The 26,065-nt window shown below is 48.3% G+C and overlaps 1 protein-coding gene across 9 annotated transcripts in view; it reads left to right on the top strand.

Moving 5' to 3' along the window:
• The window catches only part of ATP8A2 (ATPase phospholipid transporting 8A2), a 614,836-nt gene extending 601,292 nt beyond the window's left edge, over positions 1-13,544 (top strand). For 8 of the 9 annotated variants that reach the window (XM_058689573.1, XM_058689555.1, XM_058689545.1 and 5 more), the window contains 2 exons: positions 669-760; positions 6,739-12,682. In XM_058689573.1, coding sequence (XP_058545556.1) covers positions 669-760; positions 6,739-6,836 — 190 coding nt within the window. In that variant the 3' untranslated portion in view covers positions 6,837-12,682. Of the gene's footprint in view, positions 1-668; positions 761-6,738; positions 12,683-12,779 lie in introns of those variants that run through there. The other variant, XM_058689525.1, reaches the window with a different exon arrangement.
• The last annotated feature ends 12,521 nt before the right edge of the window (positions 13,545-26,065 follow it).

The raw sequence follows: 26,065 nt of genomic DNA, 5'->3' as shown, positions 1-26,065 counted from the left end.
GCCTACCTGGGCAACTTTAAAGCACCCCCTTCTGCTTTATCAGAATAAACAAAAGCTGTCCCAGAGGACCGCTCCGTATTTCCTTACAGCGGTGGCAACCTTGGAGGGAACCCTTTCAGGAAAGGCGAGAAGAGCTCCTAATCCTCGTGTGTTCCAAGAAAATTCACCTTGACTTTCAAAATAACAATCAGGTTGTACAGAAAGAAATCAGTCTCTCGTGGGGGCCCCACGGCACCTCGGGGAGGCTCTCGTCCTGGTACATTTTACCGGCTCAGGGAGAGGCGGCTGCAGGTGGGACTAAGGCTTTTAAGGCATTTACCATAGAAACAGATCACTGCTTGCAGAAGTGTTCTGGAAAGCCAAGGGTGTGCCTGGTATGAAAGGGCACTTGCGGTGCACTTCAATTAAGAGGCAGGCCGCGTTCAGAGGCGTTACGTACAGGACAGACTGGAAACAGAGCGCCTTTCAGAAGAGGGAGCAGTGCGCTCAGGGTGTCGAGATAGCATCTACTGTAAATAATAGAGCTACTGGCCAAACTGGACATTTTTCTTGACATGAGGAAGCCTTTTCCCCCGGTCTCTTTTATTTTGAAACCTAAAGTCACTGGGTGAGGCATTTTGAGAGGCATCCACATGAACCGGGACTGACCGCGTTTGATCCACCTGCAGGATGAATGAACGTGACCGCCTACTGAGGAGGCTCAGCAGGAAGACGCCCCCCACACTCTTCCGAGGAGGCTCCCTCCAGCAGTGTGTCCCCCGTAAGTAGCCCTCACCCCCTTCCGGTCAGCCAGACCCCAGTGACGCAAGGAAGGCGTAGGCTTCATTAAAGCATGCTGGTGCTAAGAGGGACGGAGACGCTTGCCAAGCCAGAGCCCCACATTTGGACGTGGAATTTGTGCATTTGGCTCCGGGCGAGTAAGCTGGAGTCTAGGTAGTGCCCTGGGACCCAATCAAATGCCTGAATGACAGAACCCTGAAACTTAAAATCCTGATGTGCTCGAGATCCTTCTGTCAGCCTCCCAATAGGATTTTGTTCCAAGGCTCAAGTGACATGATTTTTAAATCATTTCCCCCAAAGATAGCCATGTGCACTCTTTTATTTCATATTAGCATGTTAATTAAAACAATGACGATCACCGGGGGAAAAAAAATCTCTGTTCTCTTCCCAGGAAGGCTGCCTCTGCCCCTAGCGCTGGTGTCCCCACTCAACACCAGAGGCCAGGCCTGATTTCTGGGGAGGCACCTGACCCAGGCAGGGGTCAGTGGGGGTGTGCCAGACCCCAGAGGAAGGGTGGGAGGCCAAGAAAGAGACATAGGTGGCACAGCTCACGGAGGTTGTAGGCCTATTTCAACAATCCAGCCACTTGGCTCGCCGCTGAGAGGTGTTATTAGCACAGGTTTCCTTGGGCCGGAGGGGACGTCACCTGCCTTCCCCAAGGCGAAGCCTGTTGGCACCTGTCGTCTGTCACCTGCTTCTGCCCCTCTGAACCCCGCCTCTTCTCCCAGCATCCCCTCTCTCGCACATCACTTACCATCTCTTCAACTGCCATGTTTCCTGCTTCCTTTCTCTCCCTGAGGCGTTCAGGAGGGAACAGGAATGGTTTAGGAGAAGTGGAGAACTGTTGTGTCCGTAGTAACAGGTATTGAGGGTCTGTTTCAGGCTCACCTGAGCTCCACCCATCAACAGATCTTCACAGACTTTCCAACAGAGAGAAGGACAGGGATGGACTCCCTCTCCTCACTTTCCCACATGGAACACCAAGTTCCCTGTGGTGCCTCACATGCCGCCCGTCCTGCCCCAGGAAGCAGGCAGTGTCTGCCCCAAGAGCACTCGGCAGAGGCTTAGGTCGCTACAGTAACTGGCGAGCAAGGCCCAGCGATCTGGGTCACAGCCATTGTCTCTCTGATCCAGGAGAGAGGTTGAGTCAGGAGGCTTGATGGCGTGGTCCAGAGAGCGAGGTCTGCGGGGTCCCGCTTCTGGAGCTGGACTGCCTGGGGGTCCTGTCCCAGCAATGTCACTTTTTTTGTGTGACCTTACATCTCTGTTTCTACATCTGTAAAATGGAGATGATGTAAGAACTGGGTTCGGGGGGAGAATTAAATGAGATGGTTTATACCAAGTGCCTAGAACAGTGCCTGACACTATGGAGTCCAATAAAGGTGAGGTATTACTGGTTTTTTCTGCCACTAGGTGAGTAACTTTGGGCAAGTTACATATTTCTCTAAACTTCTGTTTCCTCCACTGGGGGAACAAAAGAATTATAGTAATATACGTCTTACACACCCTCTGTGAGGCTTCAGGATGATGTGTGTAAAGCAGCTCTCTGTCGCAGGCACAGAGAAAATGGATACTGATTCTGTAAATGATGATGTCTAGGCCCCACTGCTTCTCTAATAAATGTTTCAGAATAACCCGAGAAAGACTCTATGTGATGCATATATTGAGATCAAAGATCAAGTAAGAACTTTTGCAGAAGAATCATAAAATATCCTACAACTGTTAAACGTTTTTCTTAACTCTCGGTGTTTTGAAGGACAAAAGAAAATTCTAAGGAACAAGTACAAGGAATAAAAAAAAGACCTCTAAAAGCACGGCACGTTTTAAAAACACCCAGCAACTAATAGCAAGAAACCGATCGGTAACAGAACATTCTGTCAGTAACAGCTAGAGAAGGCCATCGAGCTGTGAGAAGTGGTCCTGGCCTGCGAGGTCTGCGTTCTCCCCTTGGCCTCTGCTCGCCCGCCCTGGGTCTGTCCGTCAGCTGTCTTGGCCCTGTCTTCCCAGGAAACTGGAAGGAAGACTCTCATCTTGGCGGGATTTTTAGTTCCTTACAGGCCACCGACACGCGGTATTGATAACTGAGATCAGCATTTTTCCTACAGTCTAATTTCCTTGTCATCCGCAAATGGGCTACCCCCATTTCTGTCGCTTTCAGGGAACATCTACTTTCATGAAGCTGTTTTATCAGAGCTACTTAAGGGGAGTTTTATTCCAAAATAATTTTTAAAAAATGACATGATTTTATGGGTTTCACGAAATGTTCTATCAGAGCACAAACAACGAAGATGCTCCCCTACCCTTCCAACTCCTCTCACCTACCCCGTTCTGCCCCCAGACTCTGGCTGTGGCTGAGCATTTAAGGAGCAGATGCCTTGGGAAGCCAGCCAGGGGAAGTTTATGAGTGGGGTCCATCCAGGGCTTTCCCCACGGCCCCATCATTACTTTCTGGCTCTCGGGACTTCGTGACAGATGGAGCAAATCGGGAGAGGCTAAGGGTTGGAGGCTTCCTCTGAGCTCCCCATTTGGATGCAAATGGAGGCTACTTGTTCATCGGACAGAAGCTGGTGACCTGATGGGGCATCTTTGTTGGGGTGAGGGGTGCGGGCTGGGCGGGCAGAGGCTCGTTGGGTGGTGATAGTCCCTGTGGCCCCACTAAACACTTTTCCTCTCACGGCCCTCCCTCCCGCCAGGCCTGGTTTCTGAGAAGACCATATTGTTGTCTGTAGGAGGGGGACACCCCTGCCCCAGGGTAGCCCTCCCAGGCCGCCCTCCATTCCTTCTTGAGTTACACGGCTCACTTCATGTCTCTGTTGAGGCCAAGAAAGTCTAGTGAAGAAGGTCTTAGTGCGTCAAGTTCTGGAAACATGACGGTAGATGCAACCCATGGGAACTGCAGGACAAGCCCTCGGGGAGTGGCCTCTGGGCGCTCAGCTGACCCTGGGAGAAGAGATTTGCTACTGGACCAGAAGGTCCTCTCAGATGGACACCTGGAAGTCCTTCCCAGTCTGGAGTGGAGGGGTAATCCTGCCGGAAGGCCCTTGTGCCAGTGAGACAAATACAAGCCAAGGATGCCTTACAGCTCCAAGCTACGTCTGTGTCCCAGTAGGCATGGGCAGGATATGAATGAAAAACAGAATAAGTAAGACAAGGCTTTTGCTCTTTGCACTTGAGCAAGGAGCAGACGATTCCACATGCTAAGATAACTTTCCCAAAAGGACACTCCCAAACAATGTTTCTATGTCTCAAAAAGTCCCCTTCATTTCTTCCTCTCCACCAGGCACCTCCCCCGTCCAAAAAGCACATCAAAAAAGACGGGCAGCAGTTGTTCTACTCAGATGGAGTGTTGAGACTGCCTCCGTTCTTTTCTGGAATGGAGGTAGAGGCTTCCTCCAGTGGTGCTGAGTGTGAATCGGCCCTGAACGAAGACGAGCGTTCTGTGGCCTGGCTGTAATTCGCCATGGAAACGCCTGGCACCCATGTGGAGGGTGAGAGCTCTGAGGACACTTGGACCTCACCTGGTCCAGGCCCTTTATTTTACAGAACGGTCAACTAAGAAGACCCAGAGAGCTTAAAGAACCCATGGTCCTGTGGTCACGTTACTGCCACGCAAGGACTAGAACCATCCCTTGCCTCAGGCCCTGGGCCTCAGGATCCAAGATGGAAGCAGTGCAGGTGGAAAGCCTCCGTCGGGGTGGAGAGCTCACTAGCCACCTGCCCGCCACCAGACGGGCTCGGAAAGAGCACCGACAGGGCGCTCCCATTGCTTGGGATCAGAGCCACTTCTGCCGGGTTGACGAGCATCCACCTGGGGTGTCACGGCAGGCCACCGACAAGGGCTGCGTGGCCCCCTCAGGAAAACATGGGATGTTGACTAGAAATGTTCCTGTTAAAAGACCGGAGAGTGAAAGGCATCCAAGTTGACCACAGAACACAGCCTTGTGACCGGAGGAGACGGTGTTATGGGCTAGATTTTGCTTTGAAACATCCCACGGCAAGGTGTCTGGTCTCAGACTGCAGTCAAAGAGCTGCACAAAGAGCACCTTGTGTGGGAGGGGCCTCAGCACCCGGGAGGGAGGGAGCCGCCCCTCGGAAGCTGGGCAAGGGACGTCTCCTCTCCCCTGGCCCTCACCAGTCAAGCAACTCACTCGGAGGAAACCTAAATCAGAAGAATGGAGGAGAGAGGAGGCATTTCCTCTTCAGGTTCCGTGAAGCCGCGGAAGCCTCCTTGTGTGGAAAGCCAGCATGAGAAAGTTCAAGTGCCCTGCACCCAGCACCCCCAGGGCCTCCCTCCCCAGGCCCGCTCCTGCATTCCAGCCCAGGGACCCCGCCTGCTCTTGGACCCCGCAAGATGGGGCTCACGCCAGCTGCCACATGGTGTGATGTTTTGGTTTGCGGATTTGGTTTTGTTAGAGATGGAGGTGAGCCAGGGGAAGAAAGCCCCCCCTGTGGAAGATTCCTTTCGGTTCTTATCCTTCCCTAGTTCTCCCTGCACTCCCACCCGCCCCTGCTTTCCAGCCCATGTCCTTAGCTGCCTCCCGGGCCACCTGTGCAGAAGAGCCCTGGCCTCCCAGGGTGTCCTTTCTGAGCCCTGGGGTTTACTCAGGTGGTGGCCGGGAGAGCCGGGAAGCCAGCCCAGGCTCAGAAAGTCTGCTTTATGAGAGTCTGGTTTACGCAGAGCACAAAGTCACCCTGCGCACCATCCCCACGAAGACGGCTACGCGTTGCTCTTACCTGTCCTTACGGTTCAGAAACTCTCCTTTGTAAGCCAAGTGTTTTAGTAAAATAGTCACCCCCGCGAGGTGATACACGGCCACAACTTCTGATTTCTTTTTCTCCCTTAGAGAACGTGGCCGTGAACTAACATGTCCATTGATAAGTCATCCGCACACGTGGATGGGAGTGACCGTTGTCAGACGTTTTACCGCGTTGTCTTTTGGTCAGAATGTCCAATCCAGCTGTGGGACTTCGCCATACCCCTGACCCAGAGGAGTTAGCCAGCAGAGACAGAGTCTTGTAGATGCTCCTTCTGTGGGAAGGACCCTTTAGGAAGGAGGGACCTACTCTGGGCTTTCGAAGGCTAAACCCCTCTTGGAACCAGAGGTGCAGGAGAGTGTGGGTCCTGCAGAAGTCCTGCCTGGGTTTGGCTCCCAGCCCTGCCACTCACTAGGTCTGTGAAATCACCCTGCTCCTCCGTTTCCCCATCTGTGAAATGGGAAGAATACTATCACCTAACTCATAGGGCTTTGGGGGAGGAATAAATGAGCTATTCGTGCATAATACATAGAACAGAGCATTTAATAATTGTTGGAAGCTGGGGCTGGTGGTATTATTATTATCGGAACTGATTGTAAGACCCAGCCTTCCTGGGGGCTCTGGAATTTATCTTGTGATCTTTTTCTTTATGTACACAAAAATAAACACACTGTAATTTCTCATTACCAGTCCGCATCAGTCCGCTTGAAAGGCGGGAATGCCACGAGCGTCACACGCACATCGCCAGTCTTCGCTCCCGGCGTTGCTGGGTGCTCCCCGGCCAGCCTGCCAGCTTCAGGCAGATTGGGACACTTCTGGAGCAGGGCAGGTGGCCTTGCCTCCCGGCTGGCGCTGGGACAGTGCAGACATGGACCAGTGACCTGCCGTTTCTGCTTCCCTGGCTGAGCTCCCCCGAGGCGAGGCCGGTCCCCGAGCCTTTCCCATCCCGGCGGCGGTGGCGGCCAGAACCAGTCAGGCCCTGCTGGGTCAGGCCTCGTCCCACCCCGCCCCACACTCTGCCCACGTTTCCCTCCCGGGCCACGGGTCTGTCCGTCCCAGGCTCCCACCTACCCAGGGCCGGTGAGCCCAGTGTGGCGAAACTGAGCTCCCGTGTCCCAAAAGAGCATTTTCTTCTAAACCCAGGGTGGCCCCCCGTCCCCCAGTTCTCCTCTCAACCAGTCCCCGTGTGTGTTCCTCCTGCAGATGGGTACGCCTTCTCGCAAGAGGAGCACGGAGCTGTCACTCAGGAAGAAATCGTCCGTGCTTACGACACCACCAAGAAGAAATGCAGGAAGAAATAAGACGTGAGTTGTCCCGATGGGTCCCAGGAAAGAGACGTGGTTTGTCGCGCCCGGTGTGATCCCATCTCTGCCCGAAGAGACTGGCGTCAGCAGCCAGAACACCATAAAACACATTTCCGTGGCCTTAGCCAACCGGTTTGTTAGTCACAGCCCCTCGCAAACCTGCAGTAGATCCCGCGGGGGAGGCCGTCTCTTCCCCTTCCCGTGTGTCCGCAGCGCTTGGCCCGACTTCCGTTCCCGTTGTTGCGAAGCATTCAGCTGTGCTCTGTGAGCCGTGAAATGGAAAACGTTACGTTTCATTTAAACATCAGTGCTAGCGGGCCTGGGAGACAGGCAAGAGAGTGCCATGCCCGTCTCGTGGAATGGGAGCGGGGGCGCGCTCGCTTCCTGTCGCGTTAACTCACGGAAGCTGCATTCGGGGCAGGCCGGCGTCTGGCTTTGATTCCTCTTTGGTTTGTATGACGTCGGCGTAAACTTCTCCATTGCGGTGAAATCGCAAAACCGTCCATCAGGGTGGTAAGCCTGAGGACGCCTATCGTAATGCGCTCCACCGGCCCGGCAGGGCGGCCGGGTCGGCGTTCCAGGATTCTCCTGCACCCTTCGCAGGTGCCCCCTGCGGCCCGGCGGGCTTCCCCGTCTCCGACCTTCTGCATGGCTGGCCGCGGTGCTCGGTGCATGGCCGCTGGTGGGCAACCAACCGAAACCCGCACTGTTTCTTGCTCTAGCACAGATTCAGGTTACCGGTGCGAGAAATCCCCTCTTCCACACCGCCCTTTCCCTCCCGTAACTCAAGAAAAGAAAACATACCCCGCATGTATCCTGAGCGTCTGTCTGCCTCCTTCCGAGGACAGGGAAGCCTGCGGGGTCGGGGGTGGCAGAACGCCTCCGCCAGCCTGCTCTGGTGAGGCTCTCGGCGCTCACTCCCCAACCTCCAGGCCACTGGACCTTTGGCACCCATTTAAGCCAGACCCACGCTTGTTCTCTTGGGAGTTGGGAGCACATTTTGCATTTTCGCTGCTGGGAAACCACTGAATTTATAGCGTGTCTCCCCGGAGAAGAGACGCCCCTGTCACTCTGCCACTCTGAAATCGGAGAGAATGAGGGAACCCAGTGGGAGAGTAAGGGACCCTGAGGCTGGTGGAGGAAGAAAGCCATCAAAGGAGAAAGCAAGAGGCAAGGACACAGAGACGCGGGGATGAGGACGCGGTGGGGGGGGGGGGGGGACATTTTAGCCCAGTCTCAGTGGAAACCGGAATCAAGCCCGGAAGCCCAGGCGGTCGTGATGATCTGCCTCATGCATACAGGAGGCGAAACAAGACCTTGACAGGCAGTTTTCGTTGAAAAGAATTCTACACCTTTCAAGGAAACGCCCTTTTCTATAGGGATGAGGGTTCCTTCCTTATCGAGTCGGTGTGATATACGGGCACCTCCCGCAAAGTAAAGTGTCCTGAATCTAAGGCAAGGAAGAGAAGCGCTGAGTCACTGACTTTGCAAACTGCGCAGTGTCACCTTCTAAATTTGGACGGAACTTGTGAGCCCTCAGGCATGAATGTCAGCACCTGGAGCCCTTAATAAATGGCCAGCCTGGAGGCACGTTCCTCTCCTCTCCGCTTTGGTTGCCAAACCAGATTTTTGGATGGCTTCACATAAATACTTCTGGGCAGCTGTTACTGCTTAAAATGGCACAGTGCTTCTGGGGATGGCTGTGCTAAATGGGGAAATAAAACAATAGTGCACTTTGCTTCCTTATCCTTTATTTTTGCAACATCCACATCTTATTGGGCATTGTAATAACTGAGAGTATGATTTGCTTTGACTAAGAAAACTAATCCTTTACTTATGGCATGACCAGGATTCAGAGAGGGCTTACGGGGAAGCGGAATGCCGTGAGGCTTGGAAAATGGCCCTTCCTCCTTCCCCAGGATGGTAAACCATTTTTAAATACTAGAACACCCGGTGACATGAATCACCGGAGGACTGTCATGCAGGAATTGCGCCCCCCAGCCCACAAAATGTGCCTGTAGTTAACACAACAGACCAAGGTAAATGTCTTTATTGGACACCCGGAGAGATGATGTCCTAAATACATAGAAGGAATGAAAATTTGAATTGAATGTGCGTTAGGCATCCTGACTGTTTGGTTTCATTTGGAACTAAGCCTGTCTGGAAAGGGGAACTCAAATTCATTCTTTGTCAAATACTTAGTTCTTTCTTTCACTTGAAGCCTTCCAAATTAGATTTGTGAATTACGGGGTGCGTGTGTGTGTGTGTGTGTGTGTGTGTGTGTGTGTTTTGTTTGGGCTTTTGGTTTTTTATTTTATTTTTTACATTAAAATGCAGTTCAGATTTTCTGAGATTTTAGTATATTTTCCAATTCTTTTGAAAATGGGACTAAGCAGTCTTTGCAAGTATGAAACATGCACACAGAAGAAACCATGAGATGGGATACCTTTCTGTTCTCTTATGTGGTTACGCCGTCTGGTAGCCAAATGACTAAATTGGGCTTCGAGGAGGAACAGCTGTCACTATGTGCAGTGTGTAGTATTTAGCCGCGGCCAACTCGGGGGCTGTGTCATTTGTCCTGTCTTCAAAATCGAGGTCAGAGTGTCACACACAGCCCCTCCCCAGGGAGCAGGGTGGACTGGAGTAAGTGGCATACTCTGGCTGTCAGCTCAGTGGAGATGCCACATGGGACTTGTCACTCTGCCACATGGTAAGTGACATACAGGCTGGCAGGTCATACTTGGTCAGCACTACGGGGCCTGTTCCTGATTGGGCTAAAGTAGCAGCACCCACTGAGGCCCAGCCTCGGTCTGGGGTTATACACAGACTGCCGACTCTTAAATTCGAGTCCACGTTCCGTTCGGCTGACTCCGCAGAAAGAAAAGACTGGCCGTTCTATGCACTGAGTTTTGAGTTCCACTGCACACTCGCACGGGCCAGCAAGGGAGGCTGTGGCAAGTGCACATTAAGCGGGCAGGATAGGAGAACAGAATAAGCCAGCCATTTCTGCTTGGCTGTCTGGATTAGCACTTGGTTGCTGATCAGAACGGGCTTTGTCATCATTTGGGGATGTGGCTGATGTGTCCATCCTGTCTCTGCGCAAACTGTTCAGGGCTTCTCGACCAGCGTTTTGTTCTCCCATCTCCCCAAAATGTGATCATCTCGGGGGGAATCGTAGAGCATACAAAACCCGTGCTTTGGAGAAAGGAGGTGCTGTTGCTTTAACATTCGCGGAGTAACATCCTCAAACGTGAACCTGAGTTTTGGCAGAGCATGGCTGGGAACTCTGTTGACGTTTCCTTTCCCCTGACAAGGCTTCAGGTCTTGCTGTAGGGAGCTGGCAGTGAAAATCAGTGATAACTTGTCAAGAAGCGGTGAATAATGAAAAAAAAAGTGAGTATGAGCAACAAATGTCTGAAAATGCATATAGATGTACATATGACAGGCGCTAAGACTGAATTTTTTTAAGGAAAACTATCGTCTGTAATCTCCATTTGTTACAACAATGACCCTTTATTTCCTTTTTTGAAGAGAATCTTCTATCATATTTCTGTTCCTAGGAGTTTCTGTCTTAGACCACAAGTTGGGTAGAATGTTTGCAAAACTCTGCTGTAGGATGAGGTAGCCTTTCGCCTTGACCATGTGAAGGAAGTGCACACGTTTCAGCTGGCATCTGGATTACTACCGAGGGCCATTGTCCCAAAGTAATTCAAGGAGTGATTTTGCCTCAGCATTTGAAATGTAGACTTCATCTCCTGGGATCCATAAAAATGGCGAACGGGGGGAAATCTGGTTAAGCAGAACCCAAAATAATAACCTGGCAAAGAAATGAGTTTGTCAGGTCAGGTTCAAGGATGGCGTCCCCCATCACATTCGTTAAATACTTTCTTCGTGCAAATGCTTGTGTTAGAAATACAGTAGTGATAGAGAGAGTGAAAATAAAGCCCTCCCCGCTAACAAGGGAAGGCATACCTCAGTTGGCTTTGTTGCTGGCTCTCCGTTGGCTCTAGGCAGTTGTTGGTCTAACTGTAGCCTTGGGAGAGATTATTTAGTCTCACCCTAGCCATTTTCCCATCCTTAAGGGTGAGGAGGATGGTTACAAGAGTTTCCACGGGGTTGTAGAGGTGAGAGTCCAAGATCCCCCCCATGATGATATATTAAGAAGTATCTCCAAAAGGAATAGACCTGGAACACTCTACCCGATGGGTGGTATTCTTCATTTGTTTATTTTTTTTAGCATCCCAACAGAACGCTGTTGTCCAACAGTACACATTTGCTTTGATATTACATGAGCTTGATTGACTGCCAGGCCTCCACTAGCACTCTGTTTGAAGCTCTCCCTTAGCTTGTTGGGTATGACTGTGGCAAACCAGGATGCAGTCTTCGACAGGAATAAAAGGCCACGTTGGCCAGCACAGTGTTCGGAAGCTACAAAACAAAAGGGGGCAGAAAAGAGGGGCGGCTCACCCTGCTGTCCCGCCCCAAGCAAAATTCATAGCTGTTAACTCTGACAAACACCTCTGCTCCCCTGACTGAGGAGGGACAAAAGAGTGATTCTTTTACACCTTGGCTGGCTCATTTTCAATGACAATCTCTTGCCCTAGTTGCCTTAGAGACATCCACTCTGCTCTTTCTCTCAGGCTCCAGACCAAGAAAAACACACTCACAAGATTAGCCCATCGGCATTTCTTCTGACCTGGCTGAAGAAAGAAAGGAGACCTGTTCCTTTTAAAAGTCAGGAACTACGTGTCAGGTGGCTTTGATTTATGACAGAAAAAGGAAGAAGAAAGTTGAGGTAACAGCACTATCCAAATAACCCTGCCCAGGAAACTGAGGGGTCAAGAGAGCTGATCAAGAGCCTTTTATAGGCAAGCTCTTCTGTGTGGCAGAGAAGGGGCCAGAAGGAGGCGGAAAGCCTGAAGGTGAGGATGTGAACCCACCTCCAATGGGATTCGATTCAGTCATCTCCCTAAAGGTCGCCAAGCAACTACAGGTGGCTCATCGAGCACCGATTTCAAAATGGAAAAAAAAAATCTGCCCTGTCATAGGGTTTCTCTCCTTCCCACTAGGTCCCTGCACCGGTAGATACTTTCCGGGTTTTTCATTAATAAAATCAGCGTGTGTGCTGACACGTGCATTCATTCCTCCACCTTCCTTCTCCCATGTTACCAATGATCGCTGAGTTCAGAAGCACCCCCGCTGCTTCCCCAGGGGCCGCCCTCTGCAGGGGCCTTGCTACCAGCTGCCACCCAGCCAGCTGCAGGGGTGGCGCCCTCCCCCCCACCGCCCCCCCACCCTCCCACCCTCCCATCCTCCCATCCCCGGGCCTGCCAGGAGCAGCCGGGTCTACAGCCTGCCTGTGCATCATCGTTCCCGCAGGTCCCTGAATTGCTGTTTGAATGTAGCATCCTTGTGGTGTCTTTTTCATGCAGGCAAAGCCACGTGCCCTCCTGTCTGCTGTCACATCTGTGCTCAGATTGCCTAAATATTGTTTGCGACAGGGAGGTTTTAATCTGGTTATACAGAGGGAAGCGGGGCTGTGGGGGCACGTTTAATTGGCTCCCAGCAGAGTAGCGAGCGCGTCTGTGGAGTGTGGGGTTTTTTTGTTCCCTCCCTCTAGAAGTGTTACCATTTTCACGTCCTATTAATGTCCTCTGGTTGTTAAATTACAGCAGCACATTATAGCCGAGCCGGGTTCCCTCCTGGAGTGAATACAAATGAAGGGCATTTACTTGTATTTTTAGAGGTTTTGGAAAATGTAGTGATTTGTGGCTTTGATCAATCCTGTTGACTGGTATATGTCTGCACAAACCTGTTTCAAATAAATCTTTTGTTAAAGTAAATGATTGGGCCGTGATTTATTTTGGAATTTTCTCTTCCACTAATAAGCAGTTACTGCCATAGGGACTTGGGACAATAACACAGAGGTTTTGTCTGCAGGTGCGGGCGATGTATATGTTCTGCCTCAAGAGCTGATGGTCAAGGAAACCCTGTTCTATGGCAGGAGCACAGAAGAATCTGAATTGTAGATTAACGTGAGCTCTGTGAGTCCAGGTCCCTTTTATGAGAAGAGGGTCCAAGAGGCCACACGGAGTTTGGACTGATCACACAATGGAGAGAATTGTACATAGAGGGACTTCTCCCATCCATTCCTGTACTTTCCTTGGTTTATCTCAGTTTCCCTGCAAACTGAGGTGTGAAACGTTCAAAGTCTGTTGTCAAGCATGAAATTACAACCCCGTCGTTGAACACGCCATCCCAAAGCATGCCGCCTCGGCACCTTGACTATTTGAGCCGAAGGCCATTGAGAAACAGCAGGTGCAGGAAGGGCTCTGTGATCTCCCCCTTCTACCCAAAGGCAGGTCACAGCATCGCCAATGAGAAAGGTAGCCTCCCTGCGCTGGGAAGAGAAGAATGTTCTTATCACTGGGGACTGGGGGTCGACGCCGGAATGGATCTGTACAAACAAACCTCCTAGAATAACCCCGACCTTCCACTGGCTCCCCCCATATGTTGGTTTCCCTGTCTACTGCCCCTATACTGCAAGCCTCTTTGTCCAGTCACATGCCCACAATTTAGCTTTCTTTGTGTAAAAGGTATATAAGCGTCTGGGCCTAATGGCTTCTTGGGGTCTTCAGTTTTCTTCTGAAGATTCCCATATACACGTAAAAATATTAAATAAATGTGTATGCTTTTCTCCTGTTAGTCTGTCTTGTGTCAGTTAAATTCGTAGGCCAGCCACAGAACCTAAGAGGGTAGAAGGAAGTTTTTTCTCCCTTACATTATTTTAAGGAGAGTAAGGAGACACCTGCCCGTTCCCTGTACGCTCACCAAGCCACGTTTAGGTAAGCATCCACGACCTTGGGGTTCCCTGGGATGCACAAGTCACACAGCAGAGGCCACACTGAACCTGGGGTAAAGTGGGAGCTAGAGGGCCCAGACATTGACCTTGGAAGCATGGAGACAGGGGCCTTCCTCCCTGGAAACCAGCCTCAGGCTCTGGTTCATCGCCTGCCTGCCTGGCTCTGTGTGGGCAGCTCTGCACTTGACTCATACGCAGTGAGGACAGACTCTGGGGGCGGAGGACAGAAAGGCCACAAAGCCTGCAGAGGCTTAAGTCTGGAACTCCAAAATCTCCTACCTGCCCACTTCAGATTTACTACAGATCCCCACGGTTGCCTCCGATTCCTCCCAGATAGTTTTGTTAGAACTGAGTTTGGCCAGGGGCGCCTGGGTGGCGCAGTCGGTTAAGCGTCCGACTTCAGCCAGGTCACGATCTCGCGGTCTGTGAGTTCGAGCCCCGCGTCAGGCTCTGGGCTGATGGCTCGGAGCCTGGAGCCTGTTTCCGATTCTGTGTCTCCCTCTCTCTCTGCCCCTCCCCCGTTCGTGCTCTGTCTCTCTCTGTCCCAAAAATAAAAAAAATAAAAAACGTTGAAGAAAAAAAAAAAAAAAAAAAAAAGAACTGAGTTTGGCCAGTCACGACCTTGGTGGCCACATCCCCAGGCTTGGGCAGGGACAGGAGGCTGGGCCTCATTCCAGGCAGAGCTCTGGCCAGAATGGCCTGCTCTACACAGGCCCAGCCTTATTTTTCGTAAATCACGCAAAACTGAAAATGGTTTAATACGATCAATGGCAAAGTGTTCCATTCCAAACCTTTGCCGTGTGCGCTTGGTTGGTTCTAGAAAATCTGCCTTTGCTGCTACGGCGATTTTTTTTTTTTTTTTTTTTTTTTTTTGAAATGCCGTCCCTCACTTGGCTCACCAGAAGAAACTTGCATCATTGAGAGGCCATTAGCAGCTGAAGACAGCTTCCAGACCCTACATTTCTGCCTACAGCACTACTCTTTGGCATAGTTTTCCCTCTGGAAAAGACTCAGGCCGCTTTGAAAAATCATTCAGATTCTATTTATTTTCAACGTGTTTGTGTAAGAGACGTATAGAACGTGAGGGATTGAAACGTGTATCAAAGCAGCAGGGCACATGACAGAAGCCCACTCCAGCCTCTAATCTTTCTCTTTCTGCCTACGTTCTGTTCCACGTATGCATCTTTCAAGGGAACTTGCCAGCAACTGTTGAAAAGACAAGCCGTTGTCGTAACGGGGACTGTGGATGCGGTCTGGGACTTTATTTTTTCCCAGAAGGAGCACATGCCAAGGCGAGAAGCACCAAACAAACACGGTCCAGTTCACAATCATTAGGCTTTCACTTATCGAAAGTAGGCCATACGCATAAATAAAACGACTCACAGTTCTTGCGGGTGGGCCCCAAACTCCGCCTTCAACTGTTGGCCTCTTCTGGCACCGCACTGTCCTTGACTTTAGATTGCAGAGCGATGGAAGCCGAAAGCAAGGTGCACAGGGGCCCTTAGCGCCACGACTTTGGCTGAGCCCTGAGTGAGCAGGGTCTGTCCCAGCGGTTTCTATGTAATTGCTATTAGCCTTGTTGACATTGAATGCTACCTGTACTCTCTCCGCAACTCTAAAGAAAATGTGTTTTGATTTGAAATAGTCTAACTGCCAAGAACCTTATGGATTTTTCTCCCGACTTTCAAAATAGCGGTTGTGCGTATCTTAAGTCTCATTTGACTTAAAACTCTTGTGCTGACCTAACACACCTTGCCCGTGGCTGGGGGCCCCCGTGGTTGTCACCGTTGCTTTCCAAATAGCCTTGAGGTGGGGGGGGGGGGGTGTGTGTGTGTGAGTAGCTGCTGTGAGCCGAAGTAGAACATCCCTTTAGTCACGAGCAAAGCTGTTAATGTCATTTCTCCCCCCTTCCCGGTGTCCTTAAGCAAGCTGCCTGCAAATCACTTCCAAAGATGGCTGCAGGAGTAGCCCTTGGATTCGGTTTACTATTGCATTTAAAACTGCACAGAGGGGAGAATAGTGGGGCTCGGGGAGACCCTTACGCAGCGGTAAAAGAAACCACCTCTAAGTGAATTTCTTTAATACTTGGGCTGGAGAATGTTTTAACGGAATCTCACTTTCCGGTCTACGTGGTGAAGAGCCCCCATGGGCTGGCTGCCGACGGCAGGTCCCCAGGAGCTGGGAGCTGAGGATGCCCCACACGCCCCCTGCACGAGGGAGACCCACTCGCACATGCAGGAGGCCCCTGGGCCTGTGTGCGCAAAGCTCACGCATGCGCGATCACGCACGCCCCTCAGCTCTGCGGGAGAAGACGGAGCGGACACAGACAGACATGAACGCTAAAGAAGAAACTCCCTTCTCAAACTTGAGAACGTAGCAAAGCAGGGGAGACGATGCCACGGGAAGGGTACGAGGGCTTGACGCAGTGCTCACGCGAGGAGACGAGAGAAAAGCGGGCAACCGTGTGTGCTAAAGGGAGATGTTGGCAGGGCTCTACCGGCCCACCTGACCAGACAGCTGGACGTTTGAGAACCTGGGGACTTTACTGCTAAAAGGCCGAGGCCCCCGCTCCCAAAGAAGGGCCTCCAGCGGCCAGCAGAGGTGGGAGAGCACTGGGCGGCCCAGGTCAGGTGTACTCCTGCCCTGGCTGACACCAAGCAAGGCCGGCTAATGATCTTGAGCTCTGCCCATCCCAGGCAGCTGCAGCTGGGAGGGCTCTCAGACGCCCTTTCTCACGGCCCTTCGGAATCCGAGCCGTTTCCCAACACAGGTGGGGGGGGGGGTGTCGAGACGCAGTGGACAACCACACCGAGTCCCGGCCTCACGGAGCTGACATCCCAGTGGGAGAGACGGACCGTAAACAAAAGAACGTATAATCTGACACCGGGTTCTGCAGCATAGATGGTGTCTTAGCTTGGGCTGCTGCAGCAAAACTACCATCGACTGGGGGGGCTTAGAAGCGACGGATATTTATTTCTCATAGTTCTGGAGGCTGGAAGATGGGAGATCTAGGAATGACTTCAGCAAGCCTAACGTGTGGGGAGAGACGCGTGCCTTTCAGAAGTCACGTGTTCTGTGGACGATGTCCACGTGGGGCTCCTCACTCTACAGCAAACCAAAGGCCACTGACACGCATCGAACACCACCGCCTACAGTGCCCTCCAAAGTGACTTACCGCCGTGACGTCCTAACACAGTTCTGACTCATTTTCTAGTAATCGTAGAGACGGATGTGGGCTTCAATACGACTGGTCAAGCACAGTGTTTATATAACCACGTTGTGAAAAAGAGAAGTCAGTGAATCAAATGAGTTTCTGACACTTCTCAGGAAAAGACTGCTGAACGAATACTGACCCTTAGTCAACAAAGGATCTTTGTGTCCCAGTACATCTTGCGTTAGACATACAATTTCTTAAAATTAATACAAAGGTATTGTGCTGGCTTAAAAAAAAAAAAAGAAAATGAAAACTAATAAAAAATAAACGAAGAGTGATCACCCCAGATTACTCTCCGCCTTCCAATTTATTGTCAGGAGAAATGGTTTTAAGAGGATTCCAGTGATTTCAAACTTTTGCCACCCTCACATAGTTATGTTGGGCCAAATATTTCGAGTCAACCTGTGACCAAAGTCTAGACAGAAGCTGCAGATATCATTCTCACAGAGGTCACCATGGGTCCAAGAACAAAGCCAACAGGACCAACATTCTATTCTGTCTCTGGTATTGTTAACTGAATGGCCATTTGAAATTTTTTGTAAGCAAAGAAGAATCTGTGTGCCACTCCAAATAAAGTCAAGTTATATTGGATGCTCCTTTTCAAGAAGTAGGGTATTGCCTTGGCCTAAGGAGGATTCAGCTCATTCAATTCCTTTTGAAAGACTTAACATCTTTATGGCCAAATATTTTTTTCTACCTCCGCAAGTGTTAACAGCATGTGCACTGCATGCAGGCATTGTGCTGGGTGCTGAGGAGTCATTTAGAGCTGTAGAAGTCTTGGTGTCTACCCTTGAGAAACTCGCTAAGGGGACATGTACACAATTCAACATGGCCCCGGGCAGCATGACACAAGGGTACCAGCAAGTGCTGTGGGAACAGGGAACAAAGAGGAATTACACCCAGCATGTGTGCAAGGAGCAGAGAGCAGCACTGTCCCCTCCCTAATCTCTACTGCTCTCAGTTCTTATAGCCCAGTCTCTCAGGGTTATTGGATGACATGAAAAACAGAGGAACGACAAAGGATCCCAGTAGAATGTGGCTAGATGAGGTGGGTTTTTTTTTTAATTTTTTTTAATGTTTATTCATTTTTTTTGAGAGAGACAGAGCATGAGTGGTGGTGGGGTGGGGGGGTGGGCAGAGAGAGAGGGAGACACAGAATCCGAAGCAGGCTCCAGACTCCGAGCTGTCAGCCCAGAGTCCGACACAGGGCTCGAACCCATGAACTGTGAAATCATGACCTAAGCTGAAGTCAGACACTTAACCAACTGAGCCACCCAGGCGCCCCTAGATGAGGTTTTAAAGATAGTTTAAAATTTAACCAAAAAACCCTACTTACATAAAACCAGAGCTTCTGGAAAGCAGCCTACAGAACCAACACCACCTCGGGAGAAAGCTGAGGTGGCCGGCCCTGTCGCATTATGTCACTTAATCTGCACAACTGCCCTGTGAGTGGATGACACGATGAGTCTCATCTTAGCCAACTGAGGTTACACGAGGTTTCCTGACTTGTTACCTACTTGTCAGGGATGGACGAGGGATTCGAAAACAACTCCCACCTCCTCCCAAGCCCATCCTTTACGTCAAAGGACCATGCAAAAGACGACTGCAAAGTCCCCAGAAAATGCAGCTGTCCAGGGAACTCTGTTAAACCCAACTCCCATGGAACGTTTAGTTTCTATTTTTGCCTTGAAATGAGACGTATGAAGAACTCTGAGTTCAGTCACCGACTTGATACACAGCTGTCCTAAGTAGATGAATACATTTGCAACATCCATGTCAGAAAGATGAGGAAAATCCTAAGAGTTATCCGGCTACAAGGCATAGTGTCAGCTTGAAAGATGCCGGTTCCTGACTTCTGCCCCCTCCCTTCCAATGCTGCCATCCGATGCTCTGGGGGGCGGCCGCACCCCTTACCCTTTGCCCACTGGCCATACTAGGCTCTGCCAACAGGGGGCGCTAGAGGGAGCCTGAAAGGTTGGGGGAGCAGAAGGGCAAAGATCTGCCCGTCCACTGCCTTGTCTGTGACCACAGATACAGCACCAGTTTCCAGCTTTTAAAAAAAAAAAAAAAAAAAAAAAAAATTGGCATTTCCTGGGGCACCTGGGTGGCTCAGTCAGTTAAGCACCCAACTTCAGGTCAGGCCATGATCTCATGGTTCATGGGTTCGAGTCCCATGTCGGGCTCTGTGCGGACAGCTCGGAGCCTGGAGCCTGCTTCGGATTCTGTGTCTCCCTCTCTCAGTCCTTCTCTTGCTCATGATGTGTCTCTCTCTGTCTCTCGTAAATAAATATTAAAAAAAATTTTTTTTAACTGGCATTCCCAGAATGGGCTGCATTGTGTCCCTGGGGGTACCGGTCAGCAAGTGCTGCCTCTCTGAGCGGACAGGGCCCTTCCTTCAAGCCCTGGATTCTAATACCCCCAACTTCTTCCCTTTGTTCCTTTGGCCTTAGGGATAGTAACTGCCTCAGGCAATCATCAGCTCCGCATTGCCTCAGTTTCCCCTTTTGCTCTTTCAGTGCCCTAGCGCCCGTTTAACCAATTCCTTTCACAAATTCTCTGTTAAAAATAACCGGTATGACACTGGTCGTATCTACTAAGGCAAACATCCATATATCTCCTATGACACAGCACTTCCTGTTCTGAAACTCCACACAAGAGGGCTGAGGGCTCGTGTTCACCAAAACACCTTTAAAATGTTCCTAACCGCCCCAAATGGAGAGTAACCCAAATGTCTGTCAACAGTAGAGTGGATAAATACAGTGTACGTATGGTATTTCTATATGACGAAATACTACCCAGCGATGAAAAGGAACTGGGGCTCCATTCAACATCAGTCATAACAGTGAGGGAGGGAAGCGTGTGATTCCATTGTTATGAAGTTCAAAACCAGGCAAAGCTAACGTATGGTGATAGAGATCAGAGGAGCCCTTCCCCTTGAGGGGAACTCTCGGCAGGATTCTGTCTCTCTCGACCTTGATGAGAGTTTATTGAGTTGTACATTTAAGATTTGTGTCCTTTGCTGCGTGTCGGTTATAATTCAGTGGAAAATTAAAATGATTCAATTTGTGTTCCTGACCGGACCCCAGTTGGTACAGAGAGATGCCAACTGGCAGACTAGAAAGGTTCTGTAGGTGTAGCTAAACGCAGCAGACATATAGGGAGGAGAGAAAGCCTGTGAATTTACAAAGCAACAGCACAGAGAACTAAGACAGGCCACTTAGGGCATTACAGAGAACAGTACTGATTCGAGGCTCAGAGAAAGCCAGTTCTGTGCACGTCTCTTGGGCAACCTAAAACCATTAGAAATATAGACTAACCCAGATAAAACTGGTCATTGAAACAAAAATAAGGAAAATCTAACATAGTTCTGTTGTAACGATCCATCTATCTGTAGTTGACATATTTTGTCAATATAAATTATGTATTTTTATCAGGCAGGTTGAAAATATCTGAAAAGAAATTAAATTATATGTGTACTATAAACACCTCGTAGATGCCACTATGTTATATTCTTTATCTCCGCACCGACCCTAGGAGGTGGGTGTGGTGGATCTCCTGTTCCAGAAGGCACGCTTGAGCTCAGAGACGTGAACGCTCACCATTGGTGTTAGAGGTGGATTCTAACATAGGTCCGTCCGACTCCAGAGGAAGTTCGACAGAACCAGTTCTGGCTGAGACAAGGAAAGCTGAGCGCTGCAAACCAGCTCCAGTTTAAAAAAAAATCAGTCAAGAATTGAGAACAGAGTCTTGGATGAGATAGCCTCACATAATAAGTTATTTCTGTTTCAGATTTTCCTGTGATCATTCTGTACACGTATGTATACACACATGTGGTAATTTTATATACATGTTACAGATGGCAATCAGTCTTCTACAGCTGTTATGTCTCCTCAGTAAATAATGTCTTGTGTAACCTATGATTTTTCTAAATGAAAAGATGGTTGAAACCAAGATGCAAGTTTGATGTTTGAAATCAATCTTAAGGCCGCCACCATAAACTGTTTACCCTCTTTATCATCCCTCGTTTAAAAGCTTTCTTATTTTTTTTAATTTATTTATTTTGAGAGAGAGAGAGAGAAAGTGCAGGAGGGACAGAGAGAGGGGGAGAGAGTCCTAAGCAGGCTCCGTGCTGTCAGTGTGGAGACCGACTTGGGGTTCCATCCACAAACCGTAAGATCATGGCCTGAACCAAAATCAAGAGTCGGTTGCTTAACTGACTGAGCCACCCAGGTGCCCTTAAACTTCCCATTCTTGACTTGAGTCCAGTTCCTTCGATTGGGGGTGTAAAAGTCGGAGGCATTCTGAAGCTTTAACTGTGAAAGGCACCATGACCCCCACACAGCCACCTCCCTCCATAAAATTGTAATTTTACCTCAAAGTTATTCTGTCCTGGTTGCTGTGGGGTTATAGTGAATAGTCAAAAATACTGAACATCTTGGACAGGAGTAACCGTGTCTCTAGGGGTTTATTCTTCCATTTTCACTGATAAAGGATTCTATCCAAGAAGAACAGAGGGCAAAGAAAATCAAGGGCAAATCATGCACTACGTAAGAACTGTTTACCTAGCCCATCTTCAGTTTTCAGGAAAAGAGGTAATAATTTCTAACCCTTTGTCATCTCTCACTGACTCAACCTCTTCAAGGCACTTGAAGCACAGTAACATGCATGTTTTCAATTAAGAAAAACATTTCAGAAGGCAAAGAAATTTTCTGTGTAAGTATCTTAGAATGAATGGGCTGAATGAAAATAGCTGATCTCCGGCTCTTAAAAAAAAACAACAACAAAAAAAAAAACAGAGAGAAAGGGTGAGGGGTAGCAGGGTGGAAATGTCCTCACGGCTCTACCAAATAAGAAGGAAAAGAAAAGGAGGATTAAGGTTGAGTGATGAGAAATGGTGTTCTCATTTGCATGCATGATTTATTCCTCCTGGCAATATTTAGGCTGCTCCTTTTAAAAAGGAAAGGGGCTCTCACTCTTAAAAACTGAGAACAAACTGAGAGTTGATGGGGGTGGGAGGGAGGGGAGGGTGGGTGATGGGTATTGAGGAGGGCACCTTTTGGGATGAGCACTGGGTGTTGTATGGAAACCAATTTGACAATAAATTTCATATATTGAAAAATAAAAATAAAATAAAATTTAAAAAGCTCTAAAAGTTGGGTCTAAAAGTTCAGACCCACTCCCCGGGCTCCCAGGCCCTTCCCTGGGCAGGCCCCGGGGAGCCCACACACTTCCCTGGGTTGTCAAAGCCACAGCCACCACCACCCCCTGCCTTGAGCTTCCTCCACTCGAGATTATATGCTTGCTCACGCGCTTTCTTTGTGTCCTACTCAAGAGGCAAGGGAAATCAGCAGAATGGGGAAGTGATCGCATGTTTTAAAATCCTAGAAAGTCCCCTCAGCCCTTACATTATTTACTTAGCGGCAACTCAGCAAGATCTAGTAGGGCCGGCCCGGTTCCCGGGCTGCTTGTTTTCCATCCTGATGACTGACAGGGTTCGTCAGATGTCTGGGCCTGCCCGTCGTAACCCCTCTCCCCAAACTGCGCCAAGCTTCGCCAAGCACATACCTCGAGTCGAGGCCTGCGGTGGACAGTGCAGGCGAATACACACTGTACATCCTAATGCTGCAGTTTGGACGGGAGGAGGCCCGGGCTAAGTTAGTGGGAAGTCTTGATTCTGAAGGCCCTTAAACAGAAACAAGCGCATTCCTTTTAAGCACTTAAAAGGCTTAATTAAGCAACTAAAAGCTAGCATTCTGTGTATTCATTTAAATGACTTGAGTGACTCACGGAGAAGACGTGTGGCAGACATAATGTGAATTTGCGGGAAACAGAGCCTTTACCACAATCCAGGAGTATGTGCGAGTGCTGTCACGAGGCGGGGGCCAAACCCTTCGCTGTCCCAACTGTTAGCACCACTTTAATTTTTCTCCCCTGGGTCCAGTCCATTTGGGGACATCCGCCCTGACTTTTCCTCCCCAGCTTTTTCCCAATTTTCAAGGTTTCCCCAGGAAATACTTCTGATGGAAACTTAAATTCTAATCTGTATCAAAATAAGGAGAAAAGATCATAGAATTCGTGAAGTTGTGCAAGCCTGAGAAAAAAAGAGCTCAAGGTAAATTCACTATGAGATACTAGCATTTCACAAGGTATTTCACTATGAAATACTAGTCAAGCATCTAGGATCATAATCAGAAGTGGAGCCCTAGCCTGAAGCGGGGAGTATGGCCCAGGAAATATGCCAAACCCACTTGCATTTGTCTCAGCGGTCTTCTAGCCGCTCTGGATGTTGATATTATTGTTAAATTGTAACTTTTCCAGCCATAGCAGGAATGATAGGAGATGAGTAGTTTCCTGGCCCTTCAATGGACAGAAAGAGCTGATTCATTTCTTCCTCCTTACAATCAGAGGGTCTGACCTTCCCACACAGAGGGATACAGGGATACAGTCCCCAGAGCCATCATGACTCAACGCTGAAGGTTTACATACAGAAGAAAATGTACAGCAGCGAACTATTTTCCTATCTGTAACTGCTTTTTTCTTTTTTTTTTCCCCCCAGCACAACTTTAAAATAGTTCTCCTGGGTGCAAATTATACCTTACAGATTCCGATTTCATGCCAGTAAGGAAGGTATCCTTAAACCAGGTATCTGAACCTTTTACTTTGACAGCTAAACATCTCTAGTCTCTATCAAAATTGAAAAGATCTGAGGGTGCGTCCAATGATATTATTTATATTTGGGGGAAGACCAGACAGCACTAAGTGAAGAACTCATTTCGTTTATTAAAGCGCATTTTTGCTTTAATCATATTTAGTACTATGTAGAAAGGAAGGAAAAGTTACACAATTTTAGAGAAGCTGGCACTGTATGTTTTAAAAAAAAAAAAAAAGGCTGTTAAAAATGTCACAGAGGGACTCCTTCCTGCATCAGGTTAAGGATGGACTAGATTAGGGGTTGGTGAGCTAAGACCAATGGCCAAACCTAGCCCACTGCCTCATTTTTACGGCCCGAAAGTTTAGAATTGTTTTTACACTTAGAAGTTATTGAGAAAAAAAAAAAAAAAATCAAGTATTTTGTGACATGTGAAAATCGTATGAAATTCAAACATCGGTGTCCATCAGTGAGGTTTTATTGGAACATGGCCATACTCCTCTGCTGTTTTGTGATAGTGGCAGAGTTGAATAGTTGGTAGAGACCATCTGGTGTGCAAAGCCTAAAGGATTTACTCTCTGGCTCTTTCCGGAAAAAAAAAAAAAGAAAAAAAGTTTGCCAATCCCTAGGCTGAGTGATCTGAGGTCCTTTTCACCTCCAAGCTTCTAGGAAGTTTACTTCTTAGATAACCCAGAATCCTCCATCAAAGACAATGTGTGGAACATACATGAACCTGATTAATACCGTAATCCCAAAGACTCTCTTTTGTGTCAATACTCACAGAACGTACATAGAAACTTCCAAGACATTACTTTTAAAGGTACGCTCTTGGTTCTAGAAAGCAATTCTTTATAATTTTTAGCAGTTTTATCACATTAACAAGTTTAAAAGACCATCCGAAGAGTTACCAAGTAAAACAAAAATGAAAAAAAAAAAAACCCAACTCCCTTGGAATTCATACCATAAAATATTTATTAATAAGTAAAAGGATTCCCCTGCCTTTGTTATTAAAAAATTTTGAGCATCTTCGTGGATACCAATTGCCAACAATGGTTTTATATCATTCAGTCATGAGAGAGAGACAGAGAGAACAGAGAGAGAGCTGAGCAAAAAACAGGGTAGACAGAAAATGGATGGATAGTTGGATATATAAACTATCGACATTAAATATAAATGTGTGAAAGACCATACCTTACAAATGGTTTGTTTAATTGCAAATCTTGGTTGTGCCATCAGATGGAAATACAGTTGCACATACTTAAACTTACTTCTTTTAAGCAAACAGTACAGATTCACTTGAATTTCATAACTCAGAACATTAGTAATGAATACAGTGCTTGTTGAGGACTACAAGAGAGAGGAAAACAAAAACTAACTGTGAGGGAAGAAAGGCAAGATCTCTTTGAAAAGCTTTTCTCTTGACTCAGTAGTCCCCCCCGCCTGAAAAATAAGCCATTCTGATAACAAGAGTATGAAAAGCCTCATGATTTGCAAAGTATATTGTATTTGTGGTTTAAATTTCATCCCAAGTCTCAGATTATGGCTGAGAAGTTATACGAAGTATCGTTGTAAAGCATTTCTTTGAATTTTTATAGGAAAACAAGAAAATGTTTTATCAGATCTAGGCAGAAATGCTGATCTTCATTTATAACAGTAATTACCCGCACACGGTACCATATAGACATGGGGATCCGAAAACCGAATAGAACAAAATGCCAAGCCATGCCACACAGTAAAATTCCAACTCACTTGGAGAAGTAGCAGGTGGTAACTTATGATTTCAATATAAAATCATCTAATTACGTCTTCTCAGATGTCACTATAAAGTCAGAAAATTAGATGATACGATCAGGAATGAGATGAACGGTTGTATTACTACACCACCCGCTACTTAAAAGATTAAAATAGTCCCAGAGTTCTGAAATGTCATTAGTTAAGTAACTATACAATTTCTTTCAGTCTCTTTTTAATGTAGAAAATCACTTTGTAATAAGATCTCTACACAAGGTAAAAAAGCACAAAATAGACCAAAAAAAAAAAAAAAAAAAGCACAAAAATAGACAAAATATATCTATCTTTTTACAATGAAATTAAGATGTGCCTGTGAAACACTGAGATCAAGGACCCAGCTCAGGGAGTTCGAACTGGATCTCCTTTTATAATAATTCTGTCTTTACATCTTCCCCTGAACCTTGGATGCTTATAAAACTCTTACCCAGGTAAAAGGGAGGGAACAGGTATTCCGATCTTGGACAGTAAGAAACAAAAAAGAAATAATCGCAAGGATACAATAGAAACCCTCAATCTGTCCGTTCACAAAATCCTTCCGGCAGTCGTACCTCAAGGGCCCTTACGGCCTCAAGTGTCTGTCACACAACCACGGGCAACAACACGGGCATCTCCAGATGATGCTTTTTTCCCCCGTCATAAATCAATCACACCCCGGGACGAAACCACATCCAGAAAGGCTAACGTGGAAAGAGACGTTTTCGTACGGCTGG

The sequence above is a fragment of the Neofelis nebulosa genome, chromosome 1, assembly GCF_028018385.1.
Source record: "Neofelis nebulosa isolate mNeoNeb1 chromosome 1, mNeoNeb1.pri, whole genome shotgun sequence".
NCBI classification, from domain to species: domain Eukaryota; kingdom Metazoa; phylum Chordata; class Mammalia; order Carnivora; family Felidae; genus Neofelis; species Neofelis nebulosa.
This window is presented reverse-complemented; position numbering and strand designations above follow the sequence as displayed.